This window comes from Leucopleurus acutus (genome assembly GCF_964270905.1).
Source record: "Leucopleurus acutus genome assembly, chromosome: 10".
Classification (NCBI taxonomy): Eukaryota; Metazoa; Chordata; class Mammalia; order Artiodactyla; family Delphinidae; genus Leucopleurus; species Leucopleurus acutus.
The window spans coordinates 35,635,955-35,651,996 of record NC_139153.1 but is presented as its reverse complement, the minus strand read 5'-3'; the positions used below and the strand labels follow the sequence as shown (position 1 = coordinate 35,651,996).

Genomic DNA, 16,042 nt, shown 5'->3' with positions numbered 1-16,042 from the left:
AAAAGCATATAAAGTGACACGTCTCCCTCCCACCCAGCCACCGATTTCCCGTTGTCGGAGGCAACCACCGTTAAGCAGATTCTTCGGTGCTCTCCCAGTGTACTTTCTCAGATGTAAATAAACATAGCTACCTGCCTATCCACCTACAGATGGTAGCTCATCCTACGTGCTTTTTTTCATCTTTCCTTTTAACAACTAACATGTCCTTAAGAACCTTCTTTACTGGTCCGTAAAAAGCTGCTGCCTCCTTCTCAATGCTGCTCTGTTTTGTGGTGTGGGTGTGCCAGGGTTCACGGGTCCAGCCCCCTGCTGATGCATATTCCACTGTGTCTCGTGTTGGCTGAGTGGATGACCTTGAAGATACACCATGGGGCACGTGTGTGACAGTAGGTCTGTAGGATAAATTCCCCCAAGTGGAATTGCTGGTTTAAAGGGTGTGTGTCCATTTTTAACTTTGACACCCTTGCCCAAGTATTGTCTTCAAGGCTGTGGCAGTTCATCCTCCGGTGATGGGGTGTGGGGACTGCCCATTGCCTAACTCCCTTTCACCATAGTGAGTGTTCAGACGTTTTGATTACTGCCCGTCTGGTAGATGGAAGTGGTATCTCATTGTAGTTTTAATTGATATTACTGTTGTCAGGAGTGATGTTGAATGTCTTCTCAGGTGGGCAGGAGCCAGTTATAGTTCCTTTTCTGTGAATTGCTTCGCCTTGTCAAACCATTTGCCAAATTTCTATTTGGTTGTACGGCCCGTTTTCTCTGGGTAGGTATATACGTGTTTAAATGCACAAAGGTCCTGGAGAGACACACCGACAGCATGCTCCTGGGGAGCGGGCCGAATGGGCTGGGGTGTCGTCAAAGGGTACACAAGCCTTACGTGGAATGCTATTTTATTTTCACCAGAAGAGTTAACTCATGTATTTATGTGATTAAGCATAACACTTAAAAAACTATAGGATAACAGATGCGTTTGTTCAGTGCAAACTGAACTGTGAAAGGCAGGTTACACCAGACACGGGCAGCCCCCAGGAGCTCTGGGAGAACCGTGGGAACTGTGAGTCCACCTGCCCGCTGATCCCAGTTTTGGCTTCTTAGATTCTGACAGGTGAAGACTGGAACGCTGTGATGTATGATGGCATTATGGCATACGGGGGCCCGTCGTCTTCGGGAATGATCGTCTGCATCTACTTCATCATCCTCTTCATTTGTGGTAACTGTATCCTTCAGCCTTCAGGCTGACCCGGGCCGCCTTGTTGTCCCTGTCGTGTTTGCTGTCTTCCTCTCTGAGTTTCCCCGTGGCGATGGTGGTAGCCGTGGTGGTGGGGAGGTGAGTGCCCTCACCTCACTCTTGTGCCCTCCTTTGCTGTTGCTAGGGCAGCACAGGAGAAGCAGAGTCTCAGTTAGGCTTTGAGGAATGAGAGCAGCCATGGGAGGGAGCCTGAGACGGCCCGTGGGCTGCACCAGTGGCCACCCACTCGGCATGACGTCCCATCTCCTGTACAGGTCCCAAGGCGTGGCTTAGGACAAAGCCCTGTTGTTCTCCGTGCCATCACCCTTGAGGGTGTAGGGAGGAAAAATGTCCCTCTAGCTTCCAGGTTCTTTTGGCTGGCTTGTAATCAAATTGAGGTAAGACAGATCAAGAGGAGGAAAACAAATTTAATTTCATACAACATCCTTGAGCTGTATCTTCTCTGGCTTGTTAGTGAATTTTCTTCAGGGTGGAAACCCCAGTGCAAACCTATGGGGACAATGCTTTGTTCTTCAGTGTATTATGTGGAGGTCCCTCTTTCAAGACAGAGGAATGCTAGGAGTCTCTCATGCAGCTCCAACAGCCCTGCTGCAGGGAACCACCCTGCTCCCCCTGCCCGGCTGTCTGCATATGCCTCTTACTGCCTGTGGGTCCTGCTGGAGTTTGGGGTGGCATTTCTCCATCTTCCCAACTAGATGAGACGCTTCTTGAGTCAGCGATCTCTTCTTGTATTCGCATGTCTCGTGGCTTACACCACAGGGTCATGCACACACAGCCCTTGGTCAGTGTTCGTTAAGTGAATGATCAGTATTTTCTTTTTCTGCTCCTCTCGTGATTAATTCTTTAGGCCACAGCCGTATACTGGCCCTAATCTGCAGAGAAGTATTCCCTGGCCACTTTCCAGTTAAATAGTGTGTTTTCTTTGTAGTACATGTGTCACTCTCTGAAATCCTTAAGTAGTTTATGTTCTGTTCCCCGCCCCAGCTAGAATAGATGCTACTTGGGAGCTTGGACTCCAGTCTGTCCTGTTTCCTCCCATGTCCCCAGCACCCGGAACGGTGCCTGGCACATCAGAGGTGCTTGACAGATGTTTTCAAATAGATTCCACCGCACATCACTGTTTAGGAGGGTCTGGTGGGTAATGCTTCTAAAAACAGATAATGGGTATTTGCTCTTGGAAACCACCTGTTACAAACTTGTAAGATTTTCCTGTGGTTTATTACTCTGCATTTTCTTTCTACTACCTAAAAGAATCGAGTGTCATCGTAAGACTAGAGATGCAGTGTTTCTTCGTTGCAATCATTAGTAGGGATTCTCAGTGCAGTTATTCCCAGCACTAATTGTTTTCTGAGCCGTGATTACCCCACGTCTGTCAGAGGAGAGCTCGTGTTGCCAAGCCATCGCCAAGCCCAGGACAAACTGCTTCCCCAGGCTCATTGCTGCTCCGTTAAAAAATAATCCTACTGTATCAGAGGTGTTTTGAAAGCCTTCATAGAATCCACTCACATTTCTATCCTCTTTAAAGACTTGAATAGGTCGAGCATGACATCCCCTGGAAGCCTGCTCATCATCAGCGCCTTGTTAGGTTATGTTTGTGGACATGTTCAGCAACCTGCCTGAGAGTTCATATTGCGGAGGGTGTGTGGGGCCGTGCTGTGCCTCTCCTGTCTTGGGGTCCCTGGGCTCCCGTTGTCCTGCACGCAGGTGGCGGTACGTCAGCTAGAGGGAAGCATCAGTCAGAGAAGGGAGTCGTTTTGACCTATTTATTGTGCTCTGATCCCTGTGCTTCTCCAAAATGTACTTAACTGCTAACAAGTAAGAAACAGGCATCGTCTGATTTGGGAACGTTATTCAGGATATTTTTTTCAGTCATTCAAGGAAACCACACATAGAACATTATAGTAAGAGCCAAAAACCTGATAACTTGTTCAGTCACCTAACTTTCTACTATTTGCAAAAATGAAATTCAACCACAATAGTCTAAGATACAGCCACCGGGGGACAATGCAGAGGAGTGGTCCAGCGCCATCGGGCAATAAGGCAGGCGTGCTGGAGTCAGTCAGTGTTTGTGGAATGAACGAATGAACGAGGTATTCACAGACTCAGAAGGTCATTTCAAATAAGAAAGGCTCCGGCTGCCTTGTGCGACGGGATCATCATTTGAATAATGTGTAGCCTTTGCAGGGTCTTATTTGGAAAGGACACCCCAGATAGATATGTTGTGGGTGTGAGTGTTTTAAAAGAAAGAAAACAAAATGCATAAAGCGAAATGCAAAATGCATAAAAACAACACGCTTATGTTATAGATTGTTTTATGCGATGTGTGTCATAGCCATAGACCCCTAGATGTATAGACGCGTGCACAAGCACATACGTGCACACGCATGAAGGGGAATGTTGGCGTTTGTAGGTTTTCATGGGTTTTGGTGAATCTTAATTTTGTTTTTGGCCAGCTTATCTTCTACAGGTTCTAGTTCTTTTTGAAAAAAAATGGGACTCTGGTCTCCTAGCTTTACCAAGTGAACACAGCACTAGGGGACAGTTACCTGTCACCAGCCTCCTAAACACGGGGGCGTTTCATTGCCATTATTGACCGTGTGTAGCTGCATTTAGAACCGTGCTGCCTCCTTAACATTCTCAAATTAGATATTCTACTGAATGTCTTCTTGGCCATCGCTGTAGACAACCTGGCAGATGCTGAAAGTTTGAATACTGCTCAGAAAGAGGAAGCTGAGGAAAAGGAAAGGAAGAAGATTGCCAGGTAACCCCATTTTCACCTGGGCGGTTTGCCGAGGGGTTTGCCCCGAGGAGCCGTTCGCAGGTGGGGCCTGCCGGGGCGCCCGGCTCCACAGCAGCTGCAGCTCCTGTGCTGCTGCTTTGTGGCGATCCTGGCTGGTCCTGTGAGGCCGACCAAAGAGGATGGACTCTTGGGCAGAACCCAGGCCCTCGGAGCTGAGAGCAGGAGTCACGCGTCCCCATGCTTAACGAATCACTGCAGTTAGTTTCGGCGTCATAAAATAAAGGATGCGTTCAATGCTGATTAGCTCTTGGACGAGAACTTTAATAAGATGATCTGTGTAATGAATCCAGTGCAGTGAGGTGAACAGGAAGCTCTGGGTGTGGGTTGTGCTATGTTCTTGCTATTAGGGTTGTTTCCAATTAACTTCCGTCCTTCGCTGGGCCACTGTTGATTCAGAATCCTGATTAGCTTTTCCATACAAAGCAGTATGGTTACGTGGGGTTTTTTGTTCTCTCCTCTTCTCTGTAGAAAAGAAAGCCTGGAAAATAAAAAGAACAACAAACCAGAAATCAACCAGATAGCCAACAGCGACAACAAGGTAGATGTTACATCCTCCACTTTGTTTCAAAATGATTCTGTTGATATCACCATGACAGTGCTGTGTGTGGTATTTTGGAGTAGTGGAAGTGTGGCACCCCGTCATAGACGCTGGCTTTCCGGGGGTGTCTGAGTGAATTAGGGCGCTTAGCTGGTTGTTAACGGTATTTCACCAGAGAGCTGGTATGATGCATACTGAACTGGTCTGACCGCTTATTTCTTCTTGATTGGAATGATGTGGTCAGGCCTGACCTGTGTCAGTATCTTCTCAGTGGGGATTAAAATCAAGGATTGCTGAAAGATGTCTGTCCCCAGAGTGCGGGTGTCTCAGGATCAGAGGGTCTGGGCGCTTAAGGCCCTACTGTGAAACTTTGTGCACCGTGTCAGCTCTGGATTTCTCATTAATTTGTTCACTTATTCAGTGAGTCAGTAAATACTTTTTGAGTGGTGACTGTGTGTCAGATACTGGGGACCGGGAACGGCCAAGACCAGCGAGGTCCCTGCGTGCGTGGGGCTCTCAGCCTGGCGGGGTGGCAGGAATCCGTAAGGCAGTTCTCTTGTAGCGTGGGTGCCAGTGTTGGGAGAGGAAGAGGCATGGGTGGGGCTGGCTGTCCCTGGCTGGGCAGGGTTTACACCAGTTTACTCCTCTTCTGCCCTCAGACCCTCTGTTTTCAGCAGAGTCACCATCTGGGGGCACCTGCTGTCCCGACACACTTACATACAGCGCACACTCCGGAGACAATTCCTCTGCCCCTTGTTGGACGGCAGGGTTGAGCCTTTACTCGCCCCTCTCGAGTACATTTAAGTCGGTCTCCGTTCCTCCCAAGACCTCTCTGTCTTCCCAGGTCACCATCGATGACTACCGAGAAGAGGATGAGGACAAAGACCCCTACCCGCCTTGTGATGTGCCAGGTATGTGGCGGAGGCCCGAGACAGGCTCTCAGCGCGTGAGCCACGTGTCTTTGCTCTCACTCTGATCAGCGGCTGAGTCTGCGGCTGGTGGCCCAGCTGGGCGCACGCGGGGCTGCCGAGGCTGCCGAGGCCACGGGTGCAGTCCCCTCGTGGGCCGGTTAGCTCTGCTTTTCCTCGTGGTTGCAGGCGGCTCATGTAACCTAGGCTCCGGGGGGCTGGGGAGAGAACGTGCAGGTGGAGCAGGGCAAGCCCACACTGGGCTGGGACGTCTCTCCAGGAGACGGCCAGTTATCAACATTCACCTGATACTTTCACCTCGACTGGGGCCTTTACTGGCTGACACAGGAGGGACCGTGGACTCAGGGAGCCTGGGGACCTGTGTGTGCCTTGAAACCCCACACAGCTTTTCAGGCTGAAGCTGAGCGCGGAGGTTGCTGGGGAAGCAGCAAGGTGCTGGGGGGATGGGCAGTGAGAATCCCACCGCTGCCACCTTCACCTTCTCTCAGACCTTAAACTGCTGGGGCCTCATTCCCACAGCTACGCATGCTCACCAGACGGCCGCTTCTCAGCCCCTCCCCGGCCCCATATACTCTCCGTGTGGATTTGGAAGTGTTTTGATTAATGTAAGCTGATAGACGATGTTAACGTTTAAGCCAAATATTCATGTGAAATTGAGGACGACCATGGAAACCCAAGTGCAGTCTTTGTTTATTTCACGCCTAAAAAAAAAGTGTCTCCTTTAAAGTAGGTGAAGAGGAAGAGGAGGAGGAAGAGGATGAACCCGAGGTTCCTGCTGGCCCCCGTCCTCGAAGAATGTCTGAGTTGAACATGAAAGAGAAAATCACCCCCATCCCCGAAGGGAGCGCTTTCTTCATTCTTAGCAAGACCAACCCGTAAATATCCCCTTTCTAGTTGCACGGCTGCCCCGTCTCCCCCAGGACCCTACAGGTTGCTAGAGGGTGGCTGGGGATGGGGTGAGGGAAGATGGTTCTCAGCCCCTTTCTGCGCCTGAGCGTCAGGGCCCCCAAGCCCCCTCGGACCCCTGTCCTGCTCCAGCCTTGCCTTTGCCCCCTGTGCATCTCTTCCTAGCCTTCCTGTGCCTGGACCAGGGGCTTAGGGGTGTGACCAGGTCCTGGGAGAAGTGCTGTTCCAGATTCTCCTCCCCACCAACCCCTGCACTGGGGCAGCAGTGGTGCAATACTGTGGCTTGGTCAGAGCCCACAGCTCTGGTGTGCCATGAGTCGTCACTTGTGAAGTGTTTTCCATCCAAAGGACCCTTTCTTCACGAGGGGGCCTCTGTTAAGATGCTGTGGGGGATGAGGATTTTGACCAACTTCTGCAGAGTATCTTCACCCAGAGATCCAGTTTAGTTGATTACTTTTCCCTATTGAGTTTGATGGTGATAAAGTCATAATCGCTCAGTGATATTGTATAGATGGTAGCTGTTCAGTTCAGCTCCCTGATGTCCTGCTTAAAATGCATTTCTCTTGTTGAAATGATCAGGTGCTCACCAGGAACATGGTAATTACTCACAAGTACTGTAAGAGGAAGATGTGTATTTACTAGCTGGTTTCTAGGTTTCAAATGATCCGGGAAGGAGTGAAGCGCCAGGGGGAATCGATGGCTCCCGGAAGGGTTTCTAGAATTGCAGAAGCAGTTCTGGGCTGTCGGCAAAGAACTCCATAAATTCACAGGCTCCAGGGAGACATAGGTGGGAAGCAAGGGGGGCCGCAGTCTTACAGACTCGAAGACTGGGTGGTAGTCTTCATCACTCATCACCGTTGACAGTTTGGGTATCTCTTTTAAAAAGTTATTCAGCTGACTCACTGACATCTACAGCTCATTACGTCTGCCTATATTGGAGGAATGGATTGATTTCCCCCCAAAGCTTTGAGCACTCCTGCCCTCACAGCACTGGAAGGCCTTCCCTAGCTGCTGATGGCTTGCAGGCCCTCCAGGGACCACATCCCAGCATTAAGCAGCCCCAAAAGGGAAGATTTGAAGCAAGGGGTCACCTTCATAGAAAGTGAACTCCAGTTTTTAAAGTGAAAAAAACGTTTCAAAGGAAAACCTACATGTATTCTATAGACAAAAATAATCTTTAAATTCTAAAGTCAAACATCGAGGCTAAGGGAAGTCAGGCACTAACTAACTAGCCCATGGGACATCAGGGGCGTCAGGAAAGGCTCTGATGGCCTGTGGAGCCATTGTGAGAGCCAGGGCTGGGGGCGCTGAGCACACGCGGTAGCATCCTTCTAAGATTCCTCCATGATGGTGTAACTTTCACTTGACTTTCTCAGAAGTACTTGTTGTGGGTCGACTCCCCCTCCTCCCTGCAAAAATAGCACTTATGACAGAATTTCCACCTAACGGGAGATTGCACCAAGCCTCACTTACCGTGGCCATGTTTTGATGCAGCCCAACTGCTGGGAATGCTTCCATTCTTTTTGAGCTGTTGGCGTGAGCTCTGACCTTGGTCTCTGTTCCAAGGCAGGGAAAGGGAGCAGCTGGGCTTCATGTTACGGTGGGGATACGTCACCCTCAGACCTGGATTGGAAATCTGCCCCTGGTCCCTACTATCTGGGTCACCTTTTTTTTGGCCACACTGCTCGGCTTGTGGGATTGTAGTTCCCTGACCAGGGATCACACCTGGGCCCTCGGCAGTGAGAGCATAGAGTCCTAACCACTGGACCGCCGGGGAATTCCCATAGCTGGGTCGCCTTAAGAACGTTCTTTCACAATGCTGAAGCCTCAGTCTCTTCCCCTTTAGAAGGACAGTGTCCCCACTTTTAAGGACTCAGTGAGTGGTCTCTGCGGTGTGTCCATACAGAACACTTGGGGTCTGCCATCCTGGGGTTTCCAGGGGCTGATGGTCCGGTGGGTCCGTTTGCTGGGTCGGGGCTTGGGAGGCACAGGGACAGCCGTCCTCCACCTGGTTCGTCAACGCGGAGTGGCCCTAGTGTGCTGAGGGCCCAGGCCCTTCTGGGGCTGCGTCCATGCGGCGGCTTTCCCCGCAGGATCCGCGTGGGCTGCCACAAGCTCATCAACCACCACATCTTCACCAACCTTATCCTCGTCTTCATCATGCTGAGCAGCGCTGCCCTCGCCGCCGAGGACCCCATCCGCAGCCACTCCTTCCGGAACACTGTAAGCCCCCAGCGAGGACGGCAGGGCGGGGCTCCCCGGGTTGGTGCTGAGCTCTTGGGCAGAGGCCGCGTCCGTGCAGGGCCTGCAGGGGCCATGAGGGCAAAAGCTCAGGTGGGCCTCTTGTTCACCTGCAGGCATTTTGTTTCAGGTTTGTCAGTGCCAGAGAGGTTTTGTTTTATGGCCACAAACCTTTCTTGAATCAAATATTTTACACCTCGTTTCAAATATTCTGCGATAACTGAGTATTTTCAGGGGCTCCGCTCCTCTACCTCTCCGTTCCTCGCTGCCGGCGTTTTGGGCCCTCTTTCCCCCTCCCTGGTCCAATTCACATGCACACCTATTTTGAGATTCCCGCCTGGTGGCAGCATCCAGCAGGAGAGAAAGTAAAATTGAAACCAGGTGTGTCACATGCCCGGGAGCTCTTATGTAGGGTTGGCAGGAAGACTTGAACGCGCAAAGCTACTTGGTTCTGTTACTGACAAGAAATACAAGTTAGGGAGATGACAGATGTGGACCTGAAGGGTTCAGTGGAGAAGAACTAAGTTTTGGTTAGTTTGGGGCAGGAGGTGGCTTTACAAAGAAAACAAGCAGCGGGTTTAGTCTTGTATTTGTAATCAGTTTCGTAATTTAGGGCTGGCTCCCTTCCCCAGCATCGATGTTGGGCAGAGACTGGTACCCAAATCACTTCCTGCCTGAGAAATTCAGTCTCAGCAGGTCAGCTGTCAGCACTGAGAACAGTCCAGAGGCAAGACAGCTTCAGAGGACGGTAGCCTGTTGACTGCCCGGCCTCAATACCGTAGCGTAGTTTCAGATGATCGCCCAGAAAGCTGCCCGGGGAAGGAGGCCCGCAAGTGTGCGAGGCCGTCAGGGGTCGCTGCCTTGCCTGGTTGGTACCTCTTTCTGTACAAGAGATTTTTAGAGATTTGTGGATTTAGACGAATCACCAGATCAGTGTCCCACGATTTCAGTTGTGACAACCAAGCCCTGTGCTGTCTTTTCATTTCCAGTGCTCTTGGTTTGAAGCCTGGCAAACCCAATCTATCAGATTGCTGAAACTCGAGCACCCTGATACAAAGATTAAAGGATCTTCCCCTCAAAGCATGCGTGGGTGATGTAAAGATGAAGGCCCTGAGCCTGTCCCAATCTGTACTCAGAGGTTAGGGCTTTTGTTAAGATTCTCGAGGCTGTCTAAACACTCAGATGCAACAAGGCCCTCAGTGTCCCTGGTTCCATCCTAAAGATGAGACACAAGGGGGAAAAGCTGTTTGGGAAAAAAATACCATTATGTGATGGACTAGGTCAGAAGCTAGTCCTAGAACACAGATTGACAAAGAGTTAATTTACATGCGGGCCTCACGTTCTAAGTTTTTATTGTAATTACTTCCCCATGGGTTCATTTCCCTGCAACTTTTCGCAAGAATGTTATTGTTCGTTTTTACTAGATGTACATATGTATGTGTGTCTTGCTTTTAAAATACCACAGTGTTTTTATTTGACTGTAGTCAGGACACTTAACATGAGATTTTCCTTGACAAAATTTTAAGGACACAAGACAGTATCCTTAACCCTGGGCACCATGTTGGATGGCAGATCTCTGGAACTCACTCACCTTGTAGGACAGGAACTTTACCCACGTCCACCTCCCGCAGCCCCTGACAACCGCCATTCTGCTTTCTCTCTGCGAGCTTCACTACTTGAGATACGTCATATAACTAATATCATGCAGTGCTTTTTTTAAAAAACCTTAGTTGATTCATCAGTGGAAAAGAGAAAGGAGGCAGAGTGAGGAAAGAACACCCTGCCTCCCAGAGCTCTGACCCCGGGTACCAGGCTGAGTTGTTGGCTCGTCGGCAGCTGTGTCACTCTTGGCTACCCACGTGCTTTCAGCAGGCACAGCCCTGCTGCGACCTCGGAGGGGCTGAGGAGGAGGGGCAGGGCTCCCCGTGGGCAGCCTTGGTAGTGTACTGGGAAAGACCTTTCATTGCCTGGCCGGAAACACAGATACACAGAAGGGTTCCAGTAAAATTTATAAATCCCCAAATGGAAACAGTTTGGGAAATGAATAATGCTGTCTGAAGAGAGAGAACTTCAGCGAGGAGGGCTGCCTTTGAAACAGGTCCTCGCCTTAGCGTAACAGTAGTAAGGACTCCCCTGGGGTGGGTCCCACACGGACACAGCAGGGCCCGCGGCTCTGGACTGACACGTCGGAGGCCTGGCTTCCCGCTCAGCGATGCAGAGACTGGCCGTGTGGCCTGAGCAGCTGCCCGTTTTCAGCATCCACCTCTGTGAAATGAACGGGGTTGGCCTGGGTAGGCTTCACGGGTTATCTTCCAGGGCCACTCTCTTCAGTTCCCCCGAACCACAGAGCCCAGTTGTCATTGCAGGTAAGCAGCCCGGACGGCCTCTCCCACTGGCAGAGTCTCGGCTGCTGTGTTCGTGGCTGAGGAGTCTCTGTGGGCAGCCTTAGACAGCCCCACTGCTGCCCACCTGCCTGCCCTTCGGCCCCCATGGCTCTGAGGAGAAGCAGGGACCCCTGAAGGGGTTAGCAGGACTCCACTGCTTGGAAAGGAGACGGTATTCTCAGGAATGCTGATAAAGTGGCCTGGACCATCATTCAGAGGCCAAGTCAGTCCGTTCTTTGAATGGGCCCAGCAAGGAAAACACCTGCCTTGAGAGAGAGAGCAGTGTTAGATGCAGAGCAGCCGGCAGGAGGAAGATGATAAGTGAAACTCTTCCTTGCAGGTTTCTCCAGCCTGGCACATCGGTGGGGGAAGGACGTTTGCTCCCTGATTGAATGGCCTGGAATTGGAGGGGACACGTGGCCCCATCTGGTGCCACTAATACCTTTGTTTCCATTTTCCCTCCAATCCAAAGTTCAGCTGAATGACAGCATATTTCATTCTACCAAAAAGGCAGTTAAAAATCTAAAATGTGTGTGAGACTAATTTATCTGGTGCCACAAGTTACTTATCAGCATAGTGCTTTCATAAGTGAGCCTCTGTCTGCCCAGAACACGAGGCTGGGCCGGGGGGCGGGGGACGGTCACCCGGAGTGCTTACAGGAGGTGAGTATCCCCAAAGTTCTTGGTTGGACCAAGGTGGGGCCCTTTGAGCATGTCTGCACTTTCCTCCAGGGTGGCAGGCATATCCCGGGAGAGCGGGTCTCTGACCGCTTGTGGGCGTGTAGCTGCTGGGGTTTGTCCAGATGCCTTTTTCTCATCTCCACGTGTTGTGCCTTGCAGATACTGGGTTACTTTGACTATGCTTTCACAGCCATCTTTACTGTTGAAATCCTGTTGAAGGTAATGGCTTTTTCATTGATCCTCGCGTACTCTAAAGCAGCGGTAGCAATAACGGTGGCAATTCTCTGTTTACCTTCCAGATGCTAGGTTATGCAGATTATGTCTTCACTGGTACTTTTGCATTTGAGATCGTTTTGAAGGTAACAGGTGCCACAGGAGTGTGTTTCAGGGGCCTGCTCCTGTGTGTGACACACGGCCAAGACGCGTGACGTGCTTTTGGCTATTTTCAGTTTTTGTCCTCTGTGATCAAGCTCCGCTTTTCTTTTTTTTTTTTTAACCAAAGGATTTTTTTCCTGTAACCATTCAACTTGTTTTTGCTGTTTCTTTTTAACCTTTGAATGCATGTAGGAGCTCCTTTGGCTTCCTAATAGTGATTGGGAATTATATTTTGCTCCTTTTTTAATGTCCTCTGAAATGTGTCAACTGATAACAGATACAATACTATGCGTGAACTTTCTTCCACCCTTCTTGACATCAAAGTCGGAGGAAAAGCATTTCTCCTGCGAAGGGAATGTCTCTCTTCTCATTTCTTTGACTGCATTACGTTTTCAGTGCCCTAAAAGAGTAACACACTATTTTCTTGCAACAGGATTTGCAAGATAATGTGGGTCTCTTTGTGTTAAGATATATCTGTTTTAATGGATGGGCTTACATTTACACAAACGGAAAGAGCACCCTCTGGACAGGGGGCCCGGAATGTACTGCCCATGCATGAGTTGCCAGTCGCCATTGCTGCATGTGGTTTGTGCACTGGTTGTGAAGCCACCCTGGGGAGAGCTCGTTCCTATGTACTCAGAGGTCTGGAGACCCACAGCGGAGAGCCCAGAACGCCAGACTTGCTGAGGGGCATGCGTCCTCGCAGTGCTGGGACAGCGTGGCCTGGGACAACTGTCAGGGCAGTCATCTCCTAGTGGAGACAAAAGCTGGGAAATGAGGTCTTGGAACCACAGTTTCTTTAAACCATGCTGGGGATTTTGTGTGTGCATCTCAGGACAAAAAAAAAGAAGAAAATATGTATTTTAAATGTACCGTGGAACTTGGGCTCTTTACAAAATCTTCTGTAAAATGAAACCTCAGTTAACATTCCAGGCAATGGGGTATTTAGTTATGTTCTCTCTCTCCTTTTTGTTTTTTTTTTTTTGGTTAATGAAAATACTAGCACAAAACCAACCAACCAACCTCTGTTTAAACCCTTGTTAAAAATCTTCTAGACATTTGAGTTCATTTTCCTGCCTTTAGGCCAGTAAATTTGGTTGACGGTTGTCCCAAGTGAGATGCTGCCTCGGTCACTGAGCACATTCTGCCTCTGTCTCCACGGTGATGGGCATTGGAGCAGAAGGCCCAGGGTGTGGGGTGCAGGTACGCTCACCTGGCCTCTGCTTCGTCCTGAGCTGCTTTTTTTTTTTTGGCAATTTGCCTTCTCCTCAAACTGAACAGGAAAATGTTATCTTTAGCCTGTTAGCCTGGTTAATTGAGGTTTTACTTTCCACATTTTTAAGTTGTTCAGTGCATTTAGTTCCTCTTGGGCTTCAGGGCAAAGAGATACAGGTTTATTTAAAAGAAAAAACCCCACAATTATTGCTTTTCAATTTTAATAGATTTGCCTCAGTGACTTAAATCTTCCAAATCAATTCTCATTTTGAAAGTATCTCATAGAGTGGAAAATGAGCTAAAACAAGGATTCAGAAAATGCAGAATCTCTGAGAAGCAGCTGACCTCGAAAGAGTGGTTCCTGGTGGCCTGGGGAGGATTTGGAAGGCTGTTTGGATACGGGGTTAAACCATCTGAAGTGGCCTTTTTTTTGTAGGTTTAAGAGGGTTAATTATTGGCAGTTCAACATGGGCCAGTATAATTAGCTCCCAGCTCTGCCTCTCCTCTCCTGTACTTACCTGAAACTTCTCCCATCTGTTTTTCTAAAGAAGCAGTAACTCCATGTATTCTGCAGTTTTTATTCTGGAGCACTTCCTCACTAAGCTCCTTATTCAGGAAGCTCAGCGGGGAACCTGCGGTGTGGGCTCCGGGTACTCAGGGCCGTGACTTAGCAGGTGATGGCTTCTGAGCCACACCTGGCACACGCTAGAGTAGCTGGGCTTGGAGGAGCCTTTAGAATGGGTGTATCAGTAAGGGCCGTTAGGAGCAATACGGGGCCTGGGAAGACCATGCACGTTTCTATATCAACGGAGCGTGTGAGCCCGGGGCTCGGGCACTTCTAGCCCCACTTGGGAAGTCTGGGTTGGAGCAATGTGGGCTCTGCTGGGGTCTCAGAAGGGCCGGAACTGGCGTTTTGTGGGGAAGCCAGGTTGTCTGGGCAGTGATTATTACATCCTGGCAAACCTGGTCAAGTGGACTCTCTGCTGAGACAGAGCCTTTGGACATGCCAACGATATATTCATAAGTGAAATGTGTTTTCACTGTGATAAGGTCCAGTGAAATAATTGCTCTCTTCTTTTAAAATGTATAGGAAATCAGCTGCCCCTTTTCCATTTTTGAACAAAGCATTCAGTTGCTCTGCCCTGTTGGTTTACATTTCTGGCTTCCTAATGCACACTTGGTCGTAAAGTCACACTTTGCTCAAGCTTTTGTAAAGAGCCCAGGTTTCTTTTCCTTTGCAGAGAGAAAAGAAAAACAAAACTCTAAATCCCTCATGATTCTGCTTATAGATGACGACTTTCGGAGCTTTCCTCCACAAAGGGGCTTTCTGCAGGAACTACTTCAACTTACTGGATATGCTGGTCGTTGGGGTGTCTCTGGTGTCATTTGGGATCCAGTAAGTATTCTGGGGCGTGTGTGAACGTGTGTGTACAGGACTGTTGGGCAGGAAGGTCTATGTGAGGAATCTTAACATAATCCATAAAGCCTAGGCATCGTTTTAATTGTGGCGTTCGGTTATCTGGGAAAGCTTAATTTGTGCCCATGCCAGAAAGCATTGGGACAACTCATCCTTTCTTGTGTTTCCGTTTCTCTTTTTATGCCCTCTGCTGGGTTGTGCTCATTATTCTCTGTGACACTTTTTTCAAAAGAGGGTGAAAGAAGTCTAGACCAGGAGGGAGGGCAGCTGGACTCTAGTCTGGGTTCTCCAGGGGCTGGTCCAGGGCCTGGGGCCGGTGGGGGCTCCTCTCCCAGGATCTCAGTTCCCCATCTATACAGGAGGGGTTGGACGAGGTGTCCTCTCAGGCCTTTCCAGCTTGGATATTGAAGGCTTCCCTTACTCTCCAGGATAAATCAGCTGCTATGACTCTTTTCTTTTGGCATCTAAAATTTTGTTTGTTTGGTTTGGGTTTGGGTTTTGTTTTTGCGGTACGTGGGCCTCTCACTGTTGTGGCCTCTCCCGTTGCGGAGCACAGGCTCCGGACGCGCAGGCTCAGCGGCCATGGCTCACGGGCCCAGCCGCTCCGCGGCATGTGGGATCTTCCCGGCCCGGGGCACGAACCCGTGTCCCCTGCATCGGCAGGCGGACTCTCAACCACTGCACCACCGGGGAAGCCCGGCATCTAAAATTTTTAGCTAGAAGGGGTCAGAGCTGCAAGTCAGAGCCCCAGGACCTTTCCATGGCATTGAGGGATTTCTGGTGGGGAACAGCCCCAGCTGTACACTGCCTGCCTGCCGTACCTGGGGGTTTGGGACAGAGGCTCCAGTGGGAGCGTCCAGGGGGGGCCTTGCTTTCCTGCTGACTTTGAAGCACTTCTGCTCAGGTGCTGACCATCAGTGCCCCTCGTATGAGAGCACATGTGTGCACATGGCCTCTGAACTAAAGGGAAATGAGAGGCTCTATCCCCTTCAGAAGGGGGAGGACCCCTGCCTGAAACTGCCCTGTGTTAAAATCCTCTTCCTCACCTCCCATCAGTACCCAGGGAGAGGGAGCCATGTAGTCACCACTCGGAAAGGCGTTCTCACGAGTATCTTTGCAACGCCTGTAAGCTTGCAGCTGTGCCTGCGCCCTCCAGCTGCCGCCCCCCATATGCTAACCCCATACCCACTCGGGACTCACCTGATATCACCTCTATGGGGCCTTCCCAGACTCCTCAAGGTGTGTTCCCCTGGCTGCCTTCTCTCTGTTGTCACACCTACATGCTGGCTTGCGGTTGCCCATCTCTCC

The 16,042-nt window shown here is 50.1% G+C and overlaps 1 protein-coding gene across 1 annotated transcript in view; it reads left to right on the top strand.

Moving 5' to 3' along the window:
- The window catches only part of CACNA1D (calcium voltage-gated channel subunit alpha1 D), a 320,553-nt gene that overhangs the window by 238,116 nt on the left and 66,395 nt on the right, over positions 1-16,042 (top strand). The window contains exons 15-22 of the mRNA XM_082849132.1: positions 1,096-1,216; positions 3,896-4,010; positions 4,518-4,587; positions 5,432-5,498; positions 6,244-6,391; positions 8,516-8,645; positions 11,887-11,946; positions 14,607-14,713. Of these exons, the coding sequence (XP_082705258.1) occupies positions 1,096-1,216; positions 3,896-4,010; positions 4,518-4,587; positions 5,432-5,498; positions 6,244-6,391; positions 8,516-8,645; positions 11,887-11,946; positions 14,607-14,713 (818 nt within the window). The remainder of the gene's footprint in view (positions 1-1,095; positions 1,217-3,895; positions 4,011-4,517; positions 4,588-5,431; positions 5,499-6,243; positions 6,392-8,515; positions 8,646-11,886; positions 11,947-14,606; positions 14,714-16,042) is intronic.